Here is a 26,159-nt window from a genome sequence, read left to right on the forward strand (position 1 = left end):
TGCGGGTGATGAAATTTTGGAAATGTTCTGAGAAATATAGCTTTTTTTTTAAAATCTCATTCTTTTTGGGTCCCCCCTAGTATACAGCAGTGGCCAAATGTTTTGGCGGTGGCACAAATGTCGTCCATCCATTATCCAACCCGCTATATCCTAACTACAGGGTCACGGGGGTCTGCTGGAGCCAATACCAGTCAACACAGGGTGCAAGGCAGGAAACAAACCCCGGGCAGGGTGCCAGCCCACCACAGGGTGCGCACACACACACACACACACCAAGCACACATTAGGGACAATTTAGAATCGCCAATGCACCCAACCTGCTTGTCTTTGGACTGTGGGAGGAAACCCACGCAGACAAGGGGAGAACATGCAGGAAGTGAACCTGGTTCTCCTACCTGTGAGGCAGCAGTGCTACTCACTGTGCCACCATGCCACCCACAAATGTTGTGTTTTGCAAAATATGATGCTTCAGTTTTTGTGGTGGCAATTTCCATTGGTTTTAGATTATTGTGCAGAGTGATCAGATGTATATTAATTCATTACAAAGAGCTTTATTAGCAGAAAAAGTTCACTTTATCACAAAAACTAATTTTCATTTATGTCGGCCCTGGCATAAAATGATCAGCTGAAAGTGCCCAGCGAGCACCGGGACCGTCTCCTCCTGAGGGGTCAGTTACAGAATGGTGTTGCCACCAGTGCCACACTTGCTCAGTATTGGCAGCAGGTGGGTGTGCAGTGAGGTGAAGACTTTTGGACAATGGCCTTGTGTCAAGAAGAGCAGCAAAGAAGCCCAAAACATCAAAGACAGGCTGAACTTTTGCAGGAAATACAAAGATTGGACAGCAGAAGACCGGAGCAAAGTTCTTTTTTCAGATGAATCCTCCTTCCGATTGTTTAGGGCATCTGGAAAATTGATTTCCAGAGAAGGAAAACGTGAACGCTACCCCGAGTCCTGTATCACTGTGCCAACATTGATGCATCCTGAGACAATCCATGTGTTGGGTTGCTTCTCACCCAAGGGAGTGGGCCCACTTACAATTCTGCACAAGAACCCTGCCATAAATATGGTATCAAAACATCCTCCAAGATCAACTTCTCCCAACAATCCAGGCTCAATCTGGTGATGATCTGTGTATTTTCCAGCATAATGGAGCACCGTGTCACACGGCAAAAGTGATAATGAAGTGGCTCGGAGATCAGACCACTGAAAGTTTGGACCCGTGGCCAGGAAACTACCCAGATCTTAACCGGTGGTCAGTTCACAAAAAGCGGATGGACAAGCAGGAATGCACAAATGGTGATCAACTCCAAGCACTAAAAAGGCAAGAATGGACCACCATCAGTGAGGATTTGGCCCAGAAGTGGATATCCAGCATGGTAGAGCGAATTGCAGAAGTTACGAAGAAGAAGCGCCAGCACTGTAAATATTGACTCTTTACATACATTTGATGTATTTGCCAATAAAAGAAACTTATGAAATGTTTATAATTGTTCTTCAGTATTCCATAGAAACATGTGGAAAAAATCATCCGAAAATGCTGAGGCGGCAAAGTTTGAAAAACACAACATTTGTGTCACCACCAACACTTTTGGTCACTACTGTAGGTGTCCAGTTGGGGAGCCCTTTGACATTTGCTACCGAGTATGACATGGCAGGGATGAGGGTCAGCACCTCCAAATGTGAGATCTTGGTGATGCTCTCTCCAGGTGAGGTGGGAATAACTGCCCATAGTGGAGGAGTCAAAGTATCTCGGGATCTTGTTCACGAGTGATGGAAGAAAAAAACGTGAGATCGACCAGCAGATGGAAGTGGCAGCAGCTGATCCGCAGATGCTCTGCTGGTCCATCTTGGTGATGAATCTAAAGACCAAACTCTCCGTTTACCCGTCAATCTGCATCCTCGCCCTCGCGTGAGGACATAAATTGTGGATAATGGCTGAAAGAAGGCGATCGCGATTGTAAGCAAAAGATATCAGTTTTCTTCAGGGCTGACACTCACCTATAGGGTGAGAAGCTCAGTGATTTGGGAGAACCTCACAGTAGAGTCGCTGCTCCTTTGAAGTAAGAGGAGCCAGTTTAGGTGATTTAGGCATTTCGTAAAGATGACCCCTATGTGGTTCCCCCTAGAGCTGCTCTGGGCGCATCCCACTGGGTCGAGATGTCCTTGATGGGTTATATCTCTTGGCTGGATTGGCAATACCTTGTAATTCCCCAAGAGGAGCTGGGATCTGTCACTGGGTGAAGGAAAATCGGGGCTGACCTGCTTGGCCTGCTGCCTCCATGACCCTCACAAGGCTAAGCGGTTTTGGTAGATGAGATGAAGAAACAATAAACGTATTAACATTTTGAACATGACACTGTATTCATAATATTAATTAATCAACAGTTATCAACATGGGAATAGAGCCTAAACATGGCGGTAAGAGCAGCACAGACATCACGGAGGGTGCAGTAAATGCACACATGCAGCAAAGCAGAAACCCACAAACATGTGTGGAGTTCCCTCAGTGTGTGCTCAGTATAACTTGTATAGGATTGTCTGTGCCCACGTCATCTATAATCCTGGCACTGGTGACGTCATCTCACTCTGCTTGGAACCTGCTTTACTAGCACAAAGTCAGTCCTGTCACCGTCGATGTGTGATTCTTCACTGTGATATCAGAACAAGAAGCCGAGTCATTTCCAGTCTTGCTCGGAGATGAAAGGATTTTCTGCTCTTTCTAATACCTACAGTATACCGCCATTTTATTTAATCTGCAACTTTTCAGTTGCCTGTTTTGGTTTTTTTTTAATCCCTTAATCTTGCTGAGTTATCACATCCTTTCCGTAATAAATTGCAGGTTTCACTATCTTATCATTACTACAATAATAATGTCGAGATGCTTATTGCTCATGATATAATTACAAGGTCATACTGGAATATCCTGTTGAATTTCCAAAGTTGGGTGGCACTGTGGCACAGCGGTAGCGCTGCTGCCTCTCAGTAAGGAGACCTGGGTTCGCTTCCCGGGTCCTTCCTGTATGGAGTTTGCATATACTCCCCGTGTCTGTGTGGGTTTCCTCCCACAGTCCAAAGACATGCAGGTTAGGTGTATTGGTGATCCTAAATTGTCCCTAGTGTGTGTGCCCTGTAGTGGGCTGGCGCCCTGCCCGGAGTTTGTTTCCTGCCTTGTGCCCGGGATTGGCTCCAGCAGACCCCCCATGACCCTGCAATTAGGATATAGCAGGTTAGATGATGGATGGATTGATATATATATACAATATGCTTCCCGTATGGTGCTTTGCATACTTGAAAGCCCAAACAGCACGTATTGATTTTTGATTGTTTGCTTTTCTCTCTCTCTCTGGCATTCTCTGCTCCTGACGCGCACTCATTTGAAGAGAAGATATGTTTGCATTCTTTTAATTGTGAGACGGAACTGTCATCTCTGTCTTGTCATGGAGCACAGTTTAAACTTTTGACTAAAGGGTGTTATTTCATGTCTAGAGTGCTTTAATAATGTTAAAAAAAACGTATTTAGAAGGTCGTAAACAGGTTTTCTATGCTCTTAACTGCGAAAATATTAGATTTATAAATAAAGAATCCTACTTCGCGGAAATTCGTTTATCGCGGTAGAGTCTGGAACAGATTAACCGCGATAAATGAGGGTTTACTATATATATATATATATATTGTAACAAAAAGGGGGCGCTATCGCTCCCTTGAACCATTGTCCAAGACGTCAGACACCAGGTAAAAGTCCAATAACCCTTTTTATTTGGATAAATACAGTGCACAAGCACACAACTCTCCACAATACTCATTAAACTATAATCAATACTCAATCCTCCACTCCCAGACACGTTGCCACCCTTCCACCCAGCTCAGCTCGTCGTCTGGAGTTCCCAGAGTCCTTTTATATTCCCTGACCCGGAAGTGTTCCCAGTCCCCAGTCCATGTGATTCCTTAACACTTCCGGGTCAGATAAAACGTCTTCTTTACCCCGGAAGCACGTCACTTCTGCTGTCGCTTTGCCTATGACGCACTTCCAGGTTATAGGGCACATGTGACTCTCTGGGCATCCCTGCAACGTCCTCTGTTGGCCCCTGGGGTATCCAGCAGGTTTGTAGGGGAAAACTCCATAATCATGATTCCCTGCTGGTATCCAGGGCACCTCCATGCTGCAGGGAGAGGTGGGGTTATTGGCCAGGCTGACAAGCCGGCCATAGACCACAATAGATATAGTCACACATGTGCACTTGGGGAACAGCTTAAGGGCTTGCATATATCCATTACTCCCCTGGAACACATGAGGGCGCTAAGCACTAATGATTTCTTTCCTCCTTTTCCCTCTGAAGAAGGGAAAACCATGACATCACTTCCAGGGTCGCTCCACCTAGCCACGCCTCTTCCTCCCAGAAACCATCACAAACGGAAACGTAGCCTACTTGGACAAACTCTGTGAAAAATAATAAGAAGTTGCAAAAGATTGCGCGTAACACGCATTTTTTTGCCCCTTTTGTGCCTTTCAATATACGGGTTAAGAGGTCCCGTGCCGCTCAGATTCACACCGCCGTAGGAACGGTGATTTGTTTATTTTTTTGGTGGGGATCCCAGGAACGCACCCAGCCCTGGCCCGACTTGCACCACTCACACACAGAGACGTGAATCAAATAAACAGCCATGCGGTATATTGAACGAAACAAAAGCACAAACAACAAATAAACAGGTAACTCTCCCTTTTCACCACGATAACGATATTAAATGCTAACACAACAATAAACATTTAACATTAAACACTAATGAGCCATTCCATAAGCAGTCCAAACGCAACAGTAGCAGATGAAGTGGACTGGAGGAAAAGGTGATGATCCAGGGAAGTAATGTATAACAGTCCTGCCGGTGGTCCTGATGCGATGTGTTATGATTTGTTATTCTAGATGTACGCCGAATCAGCCTGCACCTTCTAAGGCTTCTGGCACTGAGCCTAAGCGCCAGAAGAAGTTTAAAACACTCCAGGAGAAGGTTGAACTACTGGATTTGCTCCGGGAACTGAAAAGTTATGCTGCAGTAGTGTGCCACTATGGCATTAATGATCGCACCGCACGCTACATAAAGAAGAACGAAGCAGCGATCTGGAGTGTCTTATCTGTAAGTTTCTGTGATAGTGGCAAAAAGGTAACGACCTGGAAGAAAGGAAAAAAAATATCGTCAGGATGGAATCTGCCTTGGCATTGTGGATCACCGACTGCAGGAAGAAGCACATCCCCTTGGACGGTAACATCATCTGCGAGAAAGCACAAAAATTGTACCAGCAGTTCGCTACAGGAGACAATGTAGAAACTTCCTATCGCAATGTTCGTGAAACCTATAAAGAAAAGCCAGCACGAGACCCCAAAGATACGACTCCGCCTGAAGCGCCTGAAGAAGAGGCGCCAACCGAGGAGTTTTAAATTCTCTGCATCGTACTGCACAGCTACTTCATCATCATCATCAATATCGTTCATCATTGGTGAGTACTCGTACATTTTACTGTATTTTAATTAAATAAAATTATTATGTATTTACTCTACTTATAACAAAGAAAATGACAGCGCATAGCAAAGAAAACGCGCTTGCATGACTTACAGTACGTATAGCGCTAACATTGGCATTTTACATTCTAGCACCGCGGGAGACATAGCAGTACAGTACTGTACAGAGGACACCTTTACCTTTACATTCTGTTTTTAGGTAATGTATTACTGTATTAAGCTGAGTTTGCCACGAAATTAAAGTGCTTTGGGGGCATACTGTATTTAGGGTGGCATTTAAAGGCATTTAAAAGGCATTTTTTAACCACATTCAAAAGTCGCGGTTTTTTACAATTTGCGGGTGCTCTAGGAATGTAACCCCCGCGAATTTTGGGGGTGTACTGTATATATATATATATATATATATATATATAGTGGGGGTACAGCCCGGACACAGACTAGCAGACATGTTGGTTCGCCACACACGTTTTATTTTCACTATTATTTACAGTGCCGCAGCACCAATCACCCCTTCAAGTCCTGGCCGCACAATGATGCCTTGCTCAGTCCCCAGACCGCCTCTACTCCTCTCCTCCGAGCTCCGTCCACTTCCATCCGACTCTCGCTCTCGACTGGAGGGAGGCGGCCCCTTTTATACACGCCCAGATGGGCTCCAGGTGCTTCCTGAGGAGCCTCCGCCGACACACCCCCATGTGGCGGAAGCACCAACTGTGTAGCCGGAAGTCCTCCGGGTGTTCTTACTCCTCTTCCCCCCAGCACTTCCTGGTGTGGCGGAAGTACTCGGTCCAGGGTTCCCAAGGCACTGGGGCACCCCCTGGAGGTAACCACAGGCCCCTACAGGGTTGGGCTCCCATGCCCTTAACCCATGGCCCCCAAAGCAACCAGGGTGGTGGCCCCCACGTGATCCACGGTGGGCGTAGACCCTCCTCCGGTTCCTCAAGGCGTCCCGGCCGGGTCGTTGCACCTGGCATCCTTGACAGTGCCCCACAGCCAGCGAAGACCACTCGGGAGGAGCGACACATCCCGCGAGGGCAGCTTACCCCCGAAGCGGGTCCTACTCCAGGGCAGCCGTCGCATGAGGGCAGGTTCCCAACGTAGAGGGTCCTATTGCACGTCCAGGGTCCAGTCCTGCAACAAACAGAAAGACGGGGGCAGAGCCGCTGCCTGGACACCCTTCCCTGGCGTCCCCCTGTGCCATGCACTGGTAGCACTCCCCCCTCCGACCGGCACCCCGGCTGCCCTGGAGTAGGACCCGCTTCGGGGGTAAGCTGCCCTCGCGGGACGTGTCGCTCCTCCCGAGTGGTCTTCGCTGGCTGTGGGGCACTGTCAAGGATGCCAGGGGCAGAGGAAACCCGTGAAGTCAGCAGGGAGGAAAGGACTGGAGGCAGCCCCTTTTATACACGCCCAGATGGGCTCCAGGTGCTTCCTGAAGAGCTTCCGCCGACACACCCCCATGTGGCGGAAGCACCAACTGTGTAGCCGGAAGTCCTCCGGGTGTTCTTACTCCTCTTCCCCCCCAGCACTTCCTGGTGTGGCGGAAGTACTGGGGTCCAGGGTTCCCAAGGCACTGGGGCACCCCCTGGCGGTAACCACAGGCCCCTACAAGGCTGGGCTTCCATGCCCTTAACCCGTGGCCCCCAAAGCAACCAGGGTGGTGGCCCCCACGTGATCCACGCTGGGCGTAGACCCTCCTCCAGTCCCTCAAGGCGTCCCGGCCGGGTCGTTGCCCCTGGCATCCTTGACAATATATATATATATAATATATATAGGGAGTCCTCAGGTTACAACATCTCAACATACAACACTTTGAGTTTATAACACTCACTCCCATAAAAACGTAAAAAAATTGAGACATGAGTGTTTTGGCTTACGCCGTTAGCATCGTACTTACAGACTACGTGGGCGAACTAGTTTGGTTGCACGCGAAGGAAGTGTTCTATTTGTGTTGCTTCGTTTGGTGACTTATCATGGCTCCTAAACCAAAGGCAGAGTCTTCAGATGGTAGTTCTTCGAAGAAGAGGAAAGCCATCATGATGGAAGTGAAATTAGACATTGTAAAGAGATCAGAAGGAATAAAGGGAAGGAATTTTTTTACACTCATTTTTTGTTACTACAGTACAGTATATTTATGTCCTTTTCCTTTTTCTGTGGCTTAGTTGTGTTTTTATGTTCTAGATTATGATTTTGCACATTTGTTAGGATAGGTAAGTAACTTAGGCTAGGGTGTGTTTCGACTTACACCAAAATTCGGGTCACATCGCTGTTGTAGGAACGGGACTGTGTCGTAACCCGAGGACCCCCTGTGTATATAATAATAATTGTTCTGCCCCACATGTTGTTAGCTATGAGCTGTTATTTGTTGAGCTGTGTTCCCCCTTCATTATTTATTAACATACTAGTCAGTCACGTCCCATACTCACAGTGGTGTCATAAATGTCTATGAAACTCACGTAAAGTATGTAGGTCCCATAAGAAACATTTGAATACAATACACCCCATGTGTCTCCCCTTTATCCCCTTTATCTCTTGTTTCGGTAACGTCCGAAGCGTATATTTAAGGTATATACAGTAAGCCCCTGGGTCTGGTTAGTTGTGGTACCCAGCAATATGAACCTCTGTCTAGGTGCTTCTCTTTGTCTTGATCCAACCATGGAAATCACTCGCCTTGTAAGTGTCTTTTAAAGCTGTATTTTTTAATGTACACTGTCTTCTATGTACTGCTTTGTAAATCATTCTTTATTGTCTTTGGTTGTACACCTGCCGGGATAAACTCTGCCAGCTGAAAAATGAATTAAGCGGATTCAGGGAATGGAATAATGGAGAATGTAAAAGTGGAAGGGCAGCACGGTGGCGCAGTGGGTAGCGCTGCTGCCTCGCAGTAAGGAGACCTGGGTTGGCTTCCCGGGTTCTCCCCGTGCCTGCATTGGTTTCCTCCCACAGTTCAAAGACATGCAGGTTAGGTGCATTAGTGATTCTAAAGTGTCCCTGTGGTGGGCTGGCGCTTTGCCCGGGTTTGTTTAAATAATAATACATTTTATTTATATAGCGCCTTTCCCATGCTCAAGGCACTTGTTTCCTGCCTTGCGCCCTGTGTTGGCTGGAATTGGCTCCAGCAGACCCCCAGTGACCCTGTAGTTAGGATATAGCGGGTTGGATAATGGATGGACGGATGTTTCTTTTGTATATATTTCAGTTTATAACGAAGTACGTCCAGTAAAAGCCTTCAAGAAAGCTCACCCCTTGTCATTTTTATGTGGATCGGCCAAGTTGTTTAAGCTCTCTGCGGTCGCGCTGCACGGATAGCACAGAGTGAGACAGAAAATAATAATGTATGTATTGTGAAGAACAGCCGGGTCCCATGCCCGGCAGGGACGCCCCTGCTACTTATGTTCCGGGGGAGCCTCCATGGGCAGTCCAATACCTCTCCCCGGGACGCTTGGTGGCAGCCTCCCTGGCCGACGGTGATTCCCCAACCGCCCGCAGGGCTCCATGGGAGATGGAGTCCTCCACAGCTTGGTTGGGGCCCGGGGTGGCCGCTAGGGGGGGCTGTCTGCTTCCCACAGCCCAGCTGGACGAGCCCAGCCACCACCACTCGACAAGCCAGAGTTGGGAGGAAGGAGACGAAGCTTGTCTGGGAGGAGTGGTGGAGAGTTGTGGTGTTTGAGTTTTGTGCTTGGTGATTTTGGGACTGTGTGGCACGGGGAAGACGTGTCCCACAGCTGAAGAAAAATAAAAGTCATTGTACTTTTTATACGTGCCCCCGTGTCTTTCTGTGTCGGGCCAGGCGCCTATATAGCGCCTTTTCTACAGTATATATCTATCTATCTATATCTATATATATATATAAATATAAAATCAAAAACATTTGTCTGCTTGTCTGTATGTCTATCCACGTTTCACGAGACAACTACTTAACGGATCGGGTTTTTTTTTTTTTTCTAGAATTTGCTTGAACATTCCGGTTAAATTTTGCGACTTCTCTCATCGTGCTAAGTATCATAGTTCGCTTGCAGTATTGATTTCTTTGTGCAAATCCGAGGGAAAGGCTGCGGGCTGAGGGGAAGGGGCCAGGCCCTCCTAACTCAGGCGCCAGCCTCAGTGCGAGTCACTCTGCCTCTCGCCACGTGTTGCCTCCGCTTAGCTAGCGATTCCTGTTTGTTCAGCAGACATTATCATCTAGAGATTGTTACGGAGTAACGTTTGACATTTTTGAGAGAGGTAGATCAGAGCTCCGTGTGTTTTAGAGGGTATCTGCTGATTGGCAGAGATATCACGGCCACGTGCTTTTCTCCCATCAGCGCTGAACATGATCAGATATACAGTGGCAGCGTTTGACTTGGGAGCGTACCTCCCTTCCGCTTGGCCAGAATTATATTTTTTTGGTTTTTAAAGTTTTTCCTGTTTCTGTACTACGTGGGTGGAATGGCGAGAGACCACTGTAAAAAAAAAAAAAAAATGTGACAGTATTTTTTAGGTCTTTAAAAATTTTATTTTTACGATAAAAAACTTGCAGCTGGGTTGCCAAAATTTTACTGTAATAAAGAAGGTGACAATATTTTTAGGTCTGCCGTACAACTTTGTTTTTTCTTTGCAACACATTCAAACAGAAGGGAATGTTTAACCATACCCAGAAATTCATGTAGTGTAATAAATATGCCAATCAATAAACCATTAGAAAGTACTGTCAGGGTCAAACCGCAGTACACAGCTTGCATCAGTAAAGTAACAACAACCAATAGCAAACAGGTACCATTTAATTATACACATTGAAAACAATTTAATGTTTAAAGAAACTAGGGTACAATGTCTGGTGGGGAAGAAAAGTTTGCTTTTGTGGTGTATGGTTTCCTACAGGTGTGCCAGCTTATTGAATACAGCCAACCATAAATCAGCTTCCATAACCTCAAAAAACCTTCAGCAAGCAGGGAGAAATATGTCTGCTCACTAACTGTGTTTAAGTTTTTTTGCCCTACTATTCGAAGGTATGCGGTTCACCAGAAACAAGATAGTAAAAGGGGGCGTGGCCTTATGTAAAGATCGTAACCGGTTTTAATGAAACAGCGCTTTACCGTTTGACATTTTATGGTTGTTTACCTTCGCTATTTAGCAGTTTTACATTGTAAAATGAACAGAATTTTTCAGTGTAATTGTAATGCATCAGTAAACGGTATTTAGCATATTCTGACGGTAGAAAAATATCGATTTTACAGAACTTGGCTGTAAAAAATGACGAAATGTATTGTTTACGATATACAGGTAATTTTCAGTAGAACGTAAGGTAACTTTCCTTTTTTAAGAAAATGTCTTTTACTTTTACCATTTACAGTATTTTTACCATTAAATTTACTGAAAGGGGTGGCACAATGGCACAGTGGTAGCGCTGTCGCCTGGCAGTTAGGAGACCTGGGTTGGCTTCCCGGGTCCTCTCGTTTGCATGTTCTCCTCCGGGTGCTCCGGTTTCCCTCCACAATCCAAAGACACTCAGGTTAGGTGCATTGGCGATCCTAAATTATCCCTGGTGTGTGTGTGCCCTGCACTGGGCTGGCACCCTCCCTGGGGTTTGTTTCCTGTAGTTATTAACAATTGGTGGTGATCTGTCGTTGAATAATTAATTGAAGGAGATGGCAGTGGTTACCTAGACCTCATTGCTGGTTGCAAAGCGGTCCTCATTACAGTTTATCCTGGTGCTGCAGTTTCCTCCCACAGTCCAAAGACATGCAGGTCAGGTGCATGCAGGTGGGGTTTGTTTACTGCCTTGCGCCCTGTGCTGGCTGGGATTGGCTCCAGCAGACCCCCATGACCCTGTAGTTAGGGTATAGCGGGATGGATAATGGATGATACTTAATATATGGATGATATTTAATATATATATGTTAAAACTAAAGTGAAATTCAAGGGTCCTCATCTCACTTTATGATCCACGAGGACACAGCTACCGCATTGTGGGTGTGCCATTTATTTTTTTCGCTAGGGTCACATCTTAAAGTTTTCATGCCAGGATGAAAAAAAAAAAAAAAAGAAACCGAGCAAGTCAGACACAGAGGCACCAGTTTATCAAGCGGAGAAGAGCGTTAGCCATAAAGCTCTTCATTAGGAGCGTGGGTTTCATTTTTTTTACCTTCTCTCACACTGAGGTAACCTGACTGTCTTTATCAGAGACACGTGTGGTTTATTGGCTTGGCTTCCCATCAAGTGCTCCGTATCAAAGTCCTCCAGACATTTCAGGAAATGATTACTGATCTGTCACAGCGGGCAGGAGAACACAAAATACTTGACCTGCTTTCGAAGAAAACAAAACCCTGTGGTTACACGGGCAGATTTTCTTGGCCCTCTTACTAACTTACTAACAAATGTAGCTCGATGGACGGACTTGAATCAACCGGCCTCCTCTCATTTATTAGCGACACAGGGCACCCACCTGCCTTCTGCTCAGGACATACACAACGCTGAGTGCGTCTGCATGCGCTTTAATAACCCGCTTAGTCACAGTTTCTAAAATGGTCTGGTAACAGTTAGAGAAGTTGGGCTATTAGTCTTTGAGAAACCCTTTTAATAGACAACGACTTCTCCACAAATTACGTTACCTCTCTGATCATGTAAACCCTTAACCTGGTTACACGTTTGGTCTTTGTAGTCTGCACATGTCTCTGTTTGCCTGCAAACTGAAGCATTAGAAGAATCAAACAATCAGGAGAAGAACAGGCCATTCATGTTAACAAAGCTTGTCCCATTCTTGTCTGATATTGGATTCAAGCTGCTCAACAGTCCTGGGTGTTCTTTGTCATATTTTTGTTTCATGTTTTCAGCTGGTGAAAGGTCTCGACTGCAGCAGGCCAGTTCAGCACCCAGACTCTTAAGCCATGCTGTTCTAATGGATGCAGTATGCGATTTAGCATCCATCTTGCTGAAATATGTACGGCCTTCCCCAAAAAAGACATCGTCTGGATGAGAACAGATGTTGCTCTAAACCCTGTATGTACCTTTCATCATTGATGATGCCTTTCCAAATGTGCAGGCTGCCATTTCCATAGGCACTAATGAACCCCCACACCATCAGAGATGCAGGCATTTCAACTGAGCGCGGATAGCAGGCTGGATGGACCCTCTCCACTTTAGTCCAGAGGACGCAGCATCCATGTTTGCTAGAAAGAATGTCAAATTTTGATTCGTCTAACCACAGAACAGTTTTCAACTTTGCCACTTTGTTCATTTTAATGGACATGTCTATCTATCTAATATATAGTGCCTTTCACATAATCTATCTATCTATGTGTCTATCTATCTGATCTTTCAAATATATCTATCTATCATATAGTGCTTTTCATACTATCTATCTATTATATAGTGCCTTTAACTCTATCTATCTATCTGTTATATAGTGCCTTTCACTCTATCTATCTATCTATTATATAGTGCCTTTCACTCTATCTATCATCTATCTATCTGTTATATAGTGCCTATAACGTTATCTATCTATCTATCTATCTATTATATAGTCCCTTTAATATCTATCTATCTATTATATAGTGCCTTTCACTCTATCTATCTATCTATCTGTTATATAGTGCCTTTCACTCTATCTATTATATAGTGCCTTTAACTCTATCTATCTATCTATCTATTATATAGTGCCTTTCACTCTATCTATCTATCTATCTATCTGTTATATAGTGCCTTTCACTCTATCTATCTACCTATCTATCTGTTATATAGTGCCTTTCACTCTGTCTACCTATCTAGCTATCTAATCTTTCAAATCTATCTAACTATCTATCTAGTATATAGTGCCTTTTTATATCTATGTATCTATCTAGCATATAGTGCCTTTCACTCTATCGATCTATCTATTTATCATATAGTGCCTTTCACTCTAACTATCATTTAGTGACAGTCTATCTATAATAAAATTTGTCTGTAATAATAATAACAACAATATGGCCTGCCATTCGCCACCATTCCTATGATCATATATCAGTAACAAGTCAAGGCGGCTTTACGTTTTTACTTTTCCTGCACTGGAAGGCCCTGAACACGTTGCACCGTCTGCCATGTGCCAACTCCCAAATTGGGACAGCTGCGGGGCGCAAGATTTCCTGGCTGCGTGCCTGGCAGCTGCACAAGTCAGAGGGAAACACAACGTGATTGTCTGTCTTTCGGCTACTGGATCATACACTGCAGTGGTGGGAAAAAAATGGTGCTGACTTGTAGCGCAGCTGAGCCATTCAGCTGTCCTCCGGCCATGTCAGCCTGACAAGGTCTAAAGCTCCCTGTGCGACGATGAGCACTCGGAGTGAAATGGGAAATCCTGCCCAGACGAGTTAACCCCTTCTGTGTGTAGTGTGCATACCCAACTCTGACACAACAGGACCGCTCTGAAATGTCATTTATTTCTTTAGCACGTTTTCATACAAGTGGTGTAGCTGAAACTATTTTACAAGACGAAGAAAGAAAAGATTATAAAAAAATTGAAATTTAAAAATAAGATTAGGCAATACTAAATAACAAAGAATAAAGTAAGGTCCGATATCCAGTAGGACAGAAAAAAAAAAACAAAAAAAAAAACTGCAGACGGCCTGGTCTCCCATCAAAGCTTTGCGCCTGACTTGTGCCCGATGCTGCCAGGGTATGAGCCTGACTGAATTAAAAAAACAAAAACGATGGACAGAGATTTAGCAGATGCTTTCAGACCAGTCCTGGTGGTAATCAAGACGACAAGAGTGCGCGTCTCTAGACAAACAAGGAGAGCAGAATCAGTTATTTGGCACCCCCTGGAGGTTGCAACTTGTATTTCTGTTCACTCAGGAAGCTCATACAATACGTCCCTCCATACTGTGCACAAGTAGGTTGAGGGAGGCAAACACTGCCGTCCGGAATAAGAACCAGCTGCCAAGGCAAGAGAGACAGATTCAAATGGTCTAAAATTGGAGGTGTGCCAGGCCTGGCAGCCATCTTCACAGCTGCTCTGAAGATTCATCTCCACTCCTCTGGTTTGCTCCTCTCAATGAGCCAATTGACCGAAAGTGAACATCATTTTTATTTATTTTTTTGTCTGTTGGGAGGAGGTGTACCAGTGTGGGGCCATCTTAACATATTGTTGCACTGGGTTCTGGACGGGGGCCTCAGGCACATAGGAGCCCATAATGTTTCTGATGCCTATGTATATTTCTGTTCTGCCTGGGGGCCTATGATACTGGTAAGATGGCGCTGGTACCAGGAGAATACCCACCCAATCAATCCAGTAGATTTAGTTCTGAATGTTGTTTTCCTCCATGAAAGACATTAAGCAAAGCTTTATCTTGTTTTTTTATTCATGCACTCTACTAAAAATAATTTAAAAACCAAACAAAAAAAACTGCATGCTCACAATTTCCTTGTTTTGCATTCCATTCATGTCACACTGTGGGAAACCAGCAAACCTGCCAGTGTGATGGAAACCTGGAGGCTCAAATTTCAACCTTTTATTCTCTACTCAAATTTCTGTTCTTGTTGGCTGTGAGCAGGAGACCCTTGAGATCTGGACACTTCACAGTAATCCTCCCGCGCCAGCCTTGAATTGGCTCTCTCTGCCAAGGAGTGTTTGCCCGTAACTGCCATTATTAACCTACTTCTGCCTCTGCCTTCCAAAGACCTCCTTTAAAATACTGGCCTTGCACACGCTAATGTGTACCCTGGCATATCTGTGTGGGGATGGGGACCAGCAGTAACTGGCCATCTGGGCATCTGAACTAAACACATGAAAAACACACACGCTGAACTGAATTGAACCGAAATGAATGGATAGAAGAACTCTGACTGATGGGCTGGAGTCGAACCTGCGTCTGTTTATTAGCATTTACACATCCACTGTATCAGTATGATAGATAGATAGATAGATAGATAGATAGATAGATAGATAGATAGATAGATAGATAGATAGATAGATAGATAGATAGATAGATAGATAGATAGATAGATAGATAGATATGAGAGGCGCTATATAATAGATAGATAGATAGATAGATGTGAGAGACACTATATAATAGATAGATAGATAGATAGATAGATAGATATGAGAGGCACTATATAATGATAGATAGATAGATATGAGAGGCACTATATAATAGATAGATAGATATGAGAGGTGCTATATAATAGATTGATAGATATATAGATAGATAGAAATTAAAGGCACTATATAAAAGATAGATAGATATGTGAAAGGCACTATATAAAAGATAGACAGATATGAAAGGCACTATATCATAGACTACTTGCACTTCTTGTGTTCTGCCAATTCCAGTTCAGGTGACACTGAGGCTTTGACGTTCCTTACTATTTTTCTGGTGGTCCCAAGCAGTAGTTCCAGCCCAGGGGTCCCTTCTTCTCTAAGTCTCCCTTTGGTTTCCTCCTGGCCCACCTCCCATGTAGATCTCATTTCCTGATGGTAGACTCATGCACTTTGACATCAACAGTGGCAAGCACTACCTGGTGGTCCCGTGATGAAATTCTGCCATTCTGGAAGACGTCTTTCAGCATCTTGCATTGTGCTGTTGGGATGTCATTTTAATTTGACACATGTGCCATCAGTGGGGTCCCTGCACTTTCTATTTATTTTTTTATCCTTGTGGAAAAGATGACGATGGTAAAATTAGATGCCATCATGAAGAAGTTCATTCCACCACGGTATGCTAAGTGGCACCTCTGGGTGGTCTTTTCTGCCCATTGCTATTAGGCAAGTCAACGTTTCCCCCTGATGTATTTGTTAAGTTTAATTTATTTATTTCATTGATTGATTGATTGATTGGCTGTATTATCTGTCCAGTCTTGGTGTTTCTGCTGCTGTATTCATCTGAATGGGATTAGTAACGTTTATCTAATCTAATCTGACGATATTAACATTCTGTTGACAGCATATACAACCTGGTTAAGTTTGCAGGTGATACCAAAACTAGTTGGAAGAGCAAACAATTTAGACAGACCACATTTTGGGAAGCAGCGGTGAACTGCATCATGGGAGGTATGGCGGCACAGTATTAAACATCACTGTTAGTACTCACCGACGTCGTCCTGGTGGTAAATAACCGAGTGGTATTCCCGTTGGCTCACAGGCTCCACGTAGAAAGTTCCATTGGAGGTCTGGATGAACCCTTCAAAGCGGCCGGAAATGAGTGAGCCATGGCAGGAGGAGTTGGCGTCCCCTGTGGGTGACACAAACACAGTTTCATTTAGCACCCTCTTGTAGGGGAACACCATCCTAGACACTAAATTCAGAGTCGTAGTATAATTTCGCTTGAGTATGGTCGACATTTTGAACGCGAGGACACACACGGTATATCACAGGTATACTTTGATTTGTGTCCCTTATGACTGAAGACTCAACATTTCCTCTGCTGCGGTCTCAGCGTCTGATAGGGAAACACGGCACAGAGCGCCTTCCTTGTGATTTTCAGAATTTTCTTTCCATATCTTTTCCATTTGGAATTCTTCACGCTGTGTGGCCGGCCTTTACAGCACCGCTAAAGTGTTGAACGTGACCCCCGACTCTTTCAGCCAACGGTGTCCAAACAAATTCAGCTACGGCAACCAACAAACCTATCTGGGAACAGCTGGACAAAGCATTCTTCACAAAGACCCCACTGGGAATTTAAAAAAAATGAAACGAGCCAGCAGAGAGGTAGGTGTGTGTGCATTTAGCGGATGACTTACATGAGGTCACTTCATGGGCCTGCGTCTCACCCGACGTGGGAATCTTAAAGTCCATCCAGAGCGTCACCAATTGTAGAGTTGGGCTTGAGAAACTAAAGCTGACAGGGGCTGGGATTGCTCTGCCAACGCGTGTTTTATAGAGCGCCTTACATTGGCGTCACACTTACAGAGGGCTAAAATGGCCTCTAAGTCAAGTGTCGCAATTGGCGTTTTTATTTTATTTTTTGGTGAGCTTTCAGTAATGGTTTATAATAAAGTATAAATTTTGCCTGTGTGCTTTTTTTTTGTCAAATTATTTTTTGATACTTGTGTTTTGTTTTTTTTTTTTGCTTAAAGGCTTCTTGCAGAATCAGAGAGATAGAAAGATATAGATATAGAAAGGCACTATATGAAATAGATAATGAGGTGACCCCTGCTTTGGAGCATCTCAGTTACACAGTTTCTGGAACCAAAGGGGCGGAGTCAGTTGCCCTTGCTGGCAGTGCCCCCTCATGTCCCGGAGTGGTAGTGCGTACCCCTGATGAGCCTGGTAGGTAACCCTCTGACGTGCAGGGCTGAGCTCCAGGAGGAGAAGCGTCACTGCAACAATCTGCAGTCCAGTTTGCAAAAAGGGTACTGTGGACTATGACCTGGCCAATACCCCCAGGCCACCAGAGGGAGCCCTCCCTGCAGCATGGAAGTGCCCCAAATGCCAGCAGGGAATCATGGACTATGGAGTTTTAATGCACAGCACCGCTGGATAATGTCAGGGCCGCCAGGAGACGCTACAGGGAGGCACAGAGACGTGTATTTTCCCTACAGCCCGGAAGTACGTCCGAGTCACACGGACAGAAGAAATGACGTACTTCTGGGTTGAAGAAAAAAGGAGTTTTTATCCAACCCGGAAGTGTTGCCAGTCACATGGACAGTGAGAAGAGAAACACTTCCGGGTCACGGACTATAAAGGATTGTGTGAAAACCCAGACGAATGAGCGGAGTTGGGAGGAAGGGAACAATGCGTCTGGGTGTGGAGGATTGAGTAATTGATTATTGTATTGACTTATTATTGTATGAGTATTGTGGAGTGCAGGGTGCTTAGTGCACATTATTGTTCAAATAACTTTAATATTTGGACTTTTAACTGGTGTCTGGCGTCTGGTCTAAGGGTTCAAGGGGACGACAGCACCCCCTATCTGTCACAGTACCTAAGCAGTGCTTCCCAACCTTTTTACATCCAAGGACCCCTTTTCCAGTTGCATACGTATAAATTGCACACCAGCAGCTTATAATATGTAATATCGCAATGCCATTAACTACAATTGGTTTCATTTGATAGATCAGGGGTTCTAAAACATTTTAATCTGAGGACCCAAATCAGTGCCATACTCAGGGCCGGATTAGCCATTAAGACAAAGGAGCCTGTAGTTATATGTCAATGTCAACTTTATTTAAATAGCACATTTAAAACAACATAGGAATGCTGGGGCTTTACAAAAAAAAAAAACATACAATTAACATGAATAGAAATAAAATAAATGAACATAAATAAAATAAAAAATAAATAGAAGTAATGTTATATAATCACAAAGAGGAATCCATCAGTATTACTAAAGGTCACGGAATGCAAGTGAATAGAAATGAGTCTTTAATCTCGCTTTGAATTGTAGACGACTCCGTTATGTGACGAGGTAAAGAGTTCCACAGGCGAGGCTGTCAAAGTCCTGTCTGTCCCCTTAGTTTGACACTCGCTACGAGGGACAACAAGAGACAACTGACCAGAAGATCTAAGCACACAATTCAGATAAATAGGCAGCAGCGAGCCCATGTAAAGATTTAAAAACTAGCAAAAAGACTAAAATCAATTCGAAAACTGACAGGCAGCCAGTGTAAAGAAGCTAATATCGGAGAAACAGAATCAGACTTTCTTGCCCCAACCAGAAAGTGAGTGGCACCATTCTGGACCAACTGTAGCCTACGTATCAGAGATTTACTAATCCCAGAATACAGCGAGTTGCAGTAATCAAGGCAAGAGAAGATAAAAGCAGGAGTAGCTTTCTCAAGATCCCTGGAAGATAAAAAAAGGCTTGATCTTACCTAATAGACAAAGCTGGAAAAAGCAACTCTTGACTACAGAATTAACTTGTTTCTCAAAAGAGAGGTTACTGTCAAAGATAACACCAAGACTGCGGACTTCAGGTTTGCAAAAGACAGAGAAAGAGCCGAGAAGTCCAAGACCAATTTAAGCTTTAGCTGATGGACCCACGATAAGCACCTCCATTTATATAAAGAACACACATCCAGCAGTGGGATGGCTGAGTGTCTGGAATAAATAGATAGATAGATAGATAGATAGATAGATAGATAGATAGATAGATAGATAGATAGATAGATAGATAGATAGATAGATAGATAGATAGATAGATAGATAGATATGAAAGGCACTATATAATAGATAGATAGATAGATAGGAAAGGCACTATATAATAGATAGATAGATAGATAGATAGATAGATAGATAGATAGATAGATAGATAGATAGATAGATAGATAGATAGATAGATAGATAGATAGATAGATAGATAGATAGATATGAAAGGCACTATATAATAGATAGATAGATAGATAGATAGATAGATAGATAGATAGATGAAAGGCACTATATGATAGATAGATAGATAGATAGATAGATAGATGAAAGGCACTATATGATAGATAGATAGATAGATAGATAGATAGATAGATATGAAAGGCACTGTATCATAGACTACTTGCACTTCTCTGGAATAAGTAAATTAATTTTGATGTTATATGGCGCCCTGTCTGGGATTTATTCCTACCTTGCGCCCTGTGCTGGCTGGGATTGGCTCCAGCAGACCCCCATGACTCTATGTTAGGTGTGGTGGTCGGCGGCCGAGCGGGGGCTGTGCCCAGTTGCAACACCTGGACGGACCAGGAGAGGGACCTGCCTGGTTTGGGGGCCATGGGGTCTGAGCATGGAAGCTGAACCCTGTAACGACCTGTGGCCACCGCCAGGGGGCACCCAGACGATTGTGGAGCCTTGGACAGTAGCGCTTCCGCCACACCAGGAAGTGTCGCAGGAAGTCCATCGGAAAGCACCGGGAGCACATCGGGGTGAATATAAAAGGGACCACCTCCCTCCAGTCGGCAGCTGTAGTCAGGAGGAAGAGGACAGAGCTCAGTGGAGAGGAGTGGAGGTGGTGAAGGACTTAAGAAAAGGGTGATTAGCACAGGGGCAACTGTGTGTTGTAAATATTTCTGTTAATAAATGTGTGCTTGATAGAACTATTGGTGTGTGCCTGTCTGTGTCCGGGGCTGGACTTCTACATAGGATATTGCGGGTGTGGCAGATGACCAGGGACCTTGCCCCACCGCGATGCCTGGATCACGGAAGGACCGCGAAAGGGGCAATATCTCGCCTGGTCGCAAGAGGGCAGCCCCCCTGATTTCCAACAAGGACCACAGATACGGAGCTGGGAAGCTCAACCCTGTGGGGGTCCGTGGCCCAATTAAGGGGCTGCCTGGATGGTTCCTGAGCCCTGCAGGACAGCACTTCTGCCTCATCAGGAAGTGATGCCGCTCCAGGAACTGTGTATGCCTGGAGTGCTTCCGGGTGCAAGGGATACACTTCCGCAACACCAGGAAGTGCTACTATCACGGAGCACCTAGAGCACATCCGGGGCCGGATGAAAGGGGCCGTCTCACTCCCTTGTGAGGATCCAGAGTTGGATGGAGGAAGACGGAGCTTGCGAGAGAGGAGTGAAGGTGGCCAAAGAGAGTTAAGACTGAGGAGTGGTGAGTGAACTGGTGGAACCAAACTGTAAATAAATCTGTGGGTTTTGGACATTTGTGTCGTGTCTGTCTGTGGACGGGCTAGCTGTTACACGGGTTGGACAATGACTGCCTGTGACGATGCGGGTTCTGCTCCATACTCCCATCCAGCTCCTGGGAGCTCTCGAACCCGACACCATCAGCAATGTCACTGATGAGCTGGAGAGTGAGGCACAACAATGAAGCAAGGGGATGGTGCAAAAAGTGCAAAGTGCTTTTATTAAAAAATCAACAACATCAAAAACAAAGTGTCCAAATAAATAAGTGCAGTGTCTCCCAAATCTTCAAATAAATAATCCAATAAAAACAAGTGAACTGTGGAGGTTAAAAACACACTAGAAAAATACTTTTTAAACGAGGTTAAAATAACGGTCTTTCTTTTAAAACTAAAGCCAGGTGCATTCTTCTGCTGGTGGCTCCCCTGCTTCTCCCATTCGGGCCCCGCAACAGGGGAGTCACCCTACCAGCAAATGCAGCTCCTTCAATACTGGTCTGGTAGCCCAGTAGTGGTGTAGTGGGTGAGGATTTGGACTTCAAGCCCTAAGGTTGTGGCTTCAAATCCCACTACTGACACCAAGCGACCCTAAGTAAGTCACTTCAACTCCTCGTATTGCAATTAGAAAAACCAAAAGATATGGAACCAGTTGTATCTTGGAACTTGTAAGTCACCTTGGATAAAGCTGTCAGATAAATGTAATACTTGGAGTTATTACTTTATTATAGTGGCTTACTTGGTTAGCTAGTTTTCTTTGACACCAGCACAATGTAACGGCATTTCTTATACCATGAACGTATTTTAGTTAGCGTGCTGTAGTGGTTAAGGCATTGGGCTTTTAAACCCTGAGGTTGTGGCTTCAAATCCCACTGCTGACACCAAGAGACCCTGAGCCAGTCATGTGACCTGCCTGTGCACCAGTCGGAAAAAGAAAGGAAAGTAAAAAAATGTAAATGTAAATGCCACTGCTACCGCTCTACAAAATGTGCTGAGCCATATCAGCCAAAGAGGGAGCTATGGAAGGCTGCTCTTCAGAGACTACAGTTCAGTATTTAATACAATAATCCCTGACATATTGCTAAGCAAGCTGACACACTTAGGCCTCCCTCTCCTGCTATCTGACCAGAGCCACAAAGACCATTAAGGATCCTTCACACCCTGCCTGCTCAGCACCTGTTTCAACTCTGGCCCACTGGTCGGCATAATAGATCTTTGAAAGTACGGACCGATAGATTCAGAAACCGTTTTTATCCAATGCCCATAATACGTTGAACAAAAATAAGCAAATTAAGGCGGGTTGAATACTTTTTGGTCAGTGTTTGGGAATGGACTTATACATACTGCTGCTGCTCTCGTGCAGCTACTCCCCAGTGAAATGGCATTATTTATTTTATTTATATTGCTTTCAGTTTTTTTACCTAATTTGTTATTAAGTATATTTTTACAGATTTTTTTTTGTATTATGCACTGATTTGTTTTTTACAAAAGTAATGTCGTTTGGGTTTTGTACCCAGTTGGAGTGTCACTCATAATTTCGTTTAAAATTATTTTACAATGACAATATAGGCTTTCTATTCTATTCTAGTCTATTCTATACTGTTCTAGTTTAATTTAGTTTATTCTATTCTATTCTAGTTAAGCTTATTCTTTTCTTTACTAATCTAGTCTAATTTAGTTTATTCTATTCTATTCTATTCTATACTAATCTAGTTTAATTTAGTTTATTCTATTCTATTCTATACTAATCTAGTTTAATTTAGTTTATTTTATTCTATACTAATCTAGTCTAATTTAGTTTATTCTATTCTATACTAATCTAGTTTAATTTAGTTTATTCTATTCTATTCTATTCTATACTAGTCTAGTTTAATTTAGTTTATTCTATTCTATTCTATTCTATTCTATACTAGTCTAGTCTAATTTAGTTTATTCTATTCTATACTAATCTAGTCTAATTTAGTTTATTCTATTCTATACTAATCTAGTTTAATTTAGTTTATTCTATTCTATTCTATTCTATACTAGTCTAGTTTAATTTAGTTTATTCTATTCTATTCTATACTAATCTAGTTTAATTTAGTTTATTCTATTCTATTCTAGTTTAGCCTATTCTTTTCTTTACTAATCTAGTCTAATTTAGTTTATTCTATTCTATACTAATCTAGTCTAATTTAGTTTATTCTATTCTATACTAATCTAGTTTAATTTATTCTATTCTATTCTATTCTATACTAGTCTAGTTTAATTTAGTTTATTCTATTCTATTCTATACTAATCTAGTTTAATTTAGTTTATTCTATTCTATTCTATACTAATCTAGTTTAATTTAGTTTATTCTATTCTATACTAATCTAGTTTAATTTATTCTATTCTATTCTATTCTATTCTATACTAGTCTAGTTTAATTTAGTTTATTCTATTCTATTCTATACTAGTCTAGTTTAATTTAGTTTATTCTATTCTATTCTATTCTATTCTATACTAGTCTAGTCTAATTTAGTTTATTCTATTCTATTCTATACTAATCTAGTTTAATTTAGTTTATTCTATTCTATTCTATACTAATCTAGTTTAATTTAGTTTATTCTATTCTATTCTATTCTATACTAATCTAGTCTAATTTAGTTTATTCTATTCTATTCTATTCTATACTAGTCTAGTTTAATTTAGTTTATTCTATTCTATTCTATACTAATCTAGTTTAATTTAGTTTATTCTATTCTATTCTATTCTATTCTATTCTATACTAATCTAGTTTAATTTAGTTTATTCTATTCTATTCTAGTTTAATTTAGTTTATTCTATTCTATACTAATCTAGTTTAATTTAGTTTATTCTATTCTATTCTATTCTATACTAGTCTAGTTTAATTTAGTTTATTCTATTCTATTCTATACTAATCTAGTTTAATTTAGTTTATTCTATTCTATACTAATCTAGTTTAATTTAGTTTATTCTATTCTATACTAATCTAGTTTAATTTAGTTTATTCTATTCTATTCTATTCTATACTAGTCTAGTTTAATTTAGTTTATTCTATTCTATTCTATACTAATCTAGTTTAATTTAGTTTATTCTATTCTATACTAATCTAGTCTAATTTAGTTTATTCTATTCTATACTAATCTAGTTTAATTTAGTTTATTCTATTCTATTCTATTCTATACTAGTCTAGTTTAATTTAGTTTATTCTATTCTATTCTATTCTATACTAATCTAGTTTAATTTAGTTTATTCTATTCTATTCTATTCTAATCTAGTTTAATTTAGTTTATTCTATTCTATTCTATTCTATACTAGTCTAGTCTAATTTAGTTTATTCTATTCTATTCTAATCTAGTTTAATTTAGTTTATTCTATTCTATTCTATTCTATACTAGTCTAGTCTAATTTAGTTTATTCTATTCTAGTCTATTCTATTCTATACTAGTCTAGTCTAATTTAGTTTATTCTATTCTATTCTATACTAGTCTAGTTTAATTTAGTTTATTTATTCTATTCTATTCTATACTAATCTAGTTTAATTTAGTTTATTCTATTCTATTCTATACTAATCTAGTTTAATTTAGTTTATTCTATTCTATTCTATACTAATCTAGTTTAATTTAGTTTATTCTATTCTATTCTGTTCTATACTAGTCTAGTCTAATTTAGTTTATTCTATTCTATTCTATACTAATCTAGTTTAATTTAGTTTATTCTATTCTATTCTAGTTTAGCCTATTCTATTCTATTTTATTCTACCCTGTTCTTAATGCTTTTTTGTATTATGTGTTGTAGCATTGGCTTGTTTTTCACAAAAGTAGTGTAATTTTGGTTTTGAACCCAGTTGGAATGGCACTCATAATTTCCTTTTAAATTATTTTATAAAGATGAAGATTTATATTTTTCTTCTGTTCTTCCGCCCCCATGGCACCCAGCAGGGCTGTGAAGTTGAACTCCATCTCCCACGATGCCCTGCGTGAACTGCAGGGAGGACTCCATCTAGCGGTCTGGATGTGTTGGCCAAGATAAGCTGCTGGGCATCTCTCACAGCTTCAATATACTTCCGCTAAACTTCTTCACCCACCCGCCACTCGTTTGTGCTGCGTCCTCTTCATTTTTAGTCCTAGTGTGCTTATTAAAGTTCAGTAAGAACTTGTCGTTTTAATTACTTTTAGACACGATTTTGATCGCAGCAACATGTGGAGGGGGTTCGATCGTCGATAAATAAGATTTTGTTTTTCTCCAGCCTAATTAGAGTTTTTTTTTTTTTCTGTCCTCCCGGTAATCTGACTTTACCCTTGTCTTGTTGTTACTTATTCTTTAATATTATTGCCTAATCTGAAAAATTCTCATCTTGTAAAGCATTTTGAGCTCCATTGTGGTATAAAAAGGACGTGCCATAGAAATAAATGTTGTTGTTGTTGAATTGAAATCCTAAAAAAGCCTCACTAGAGAAGCTGACTTCAATTTTACATCTACTGTGACAAACGGGCAAACAATCGGACTGTCTGTCTGCTGTTACACGCAATGTCCACACCCTTTGAAGCGTAAACAATTTCATCAAATCCATCCATCCATTATCCAACCCACTATATCTTAACTACAGGGTAACGGGGGTCTAATGGAGCCAATCCAAGCCAACAAAGGGTGCAAGGCAGGAACAAATCCCCAGGCAGGGCGCCAGCCCACCACAGGGCACACACACACACACCAAGCACACACTAGCGACAATTTAGGGTGCACCTAACCTGCATGTCTTTGGACTGTGGGAGGAAACCCACGCAGACACGGGGAGAACATGCAAACTCCACGCAGGGTGGACCCGGGAAGCTAACCCAGGTCTCCTGCGCTACCATACCGCCCGTAAGCGATTCCTTACCTTCCAATTCTCCGGAGTAGAGATGAGATAATGTCGGCAGTTCTGATCGATTTGTGAAATGAACCTGGAAATCTTCTGTAAATCCAGAGATGTCGGGTTTCAGCCTCATCTGGAAGTGCCTGGACAAAGTGACATATAAAAGGCGTGGTCAGCAGCTGGAAAATCAGATGTAAAAGAGAGCTGGTGAGCTGCTACAAACAACGGAGTTAAAGGTAAGCAATTCACTTGTTTTCTTAGCCTTATCCGATTTGGAATTCCAAGACGTTAAATGGG

At 42.4% G+C, this 26,159-nt stretch overlaps 1 protein-coding gene across 2 annotated transcripts in view; it reads right to left on the reverse strand.

The window, feature by feature from the left end:
- The window catches only part of si:ch1073-396h14.1 (disintegrin and metalloproteinase domain-containing protein 10), a 130,410-nt gene that overhangs the window by 90,071 nt on the left and 14,180 nt on the right, over window positions 1-26,159 (reverse strand). For both annotated transcript variants that reach the window (XM_039767006.1, XM_039767007.1), the window contains exons 3-4: window positions 25,887-26,005; window positions 16,551-16,691 (exon numbers count right to left, since the gene is read on the reverse strand). In XM_039767006.1, the coding sequence (XP_039622940.1) occupies window positions 16,551-16,691; window positions 25,887-26,005 (260 nt within the window). The remainder of the gene's footprint in view (window positions 1-16,550; window positions 16,692-25,886; window positions 26,006-26,159) is intronic.

This window comes from Polypterus senegalus, chromosome 10 (assembly GCF_016835505.1).
Source record: "Polypterus senegalus isolate Bchr_013 chromosome 10, ASM1683550v1, whole genome shotgun sequence".
Taxonomy (NCBI): Eukaryota; Metazoa; Chordata; class Cladistia; order Polypteriformes; family Polypteridae; genus Polypterus; species Polypterus senegalus.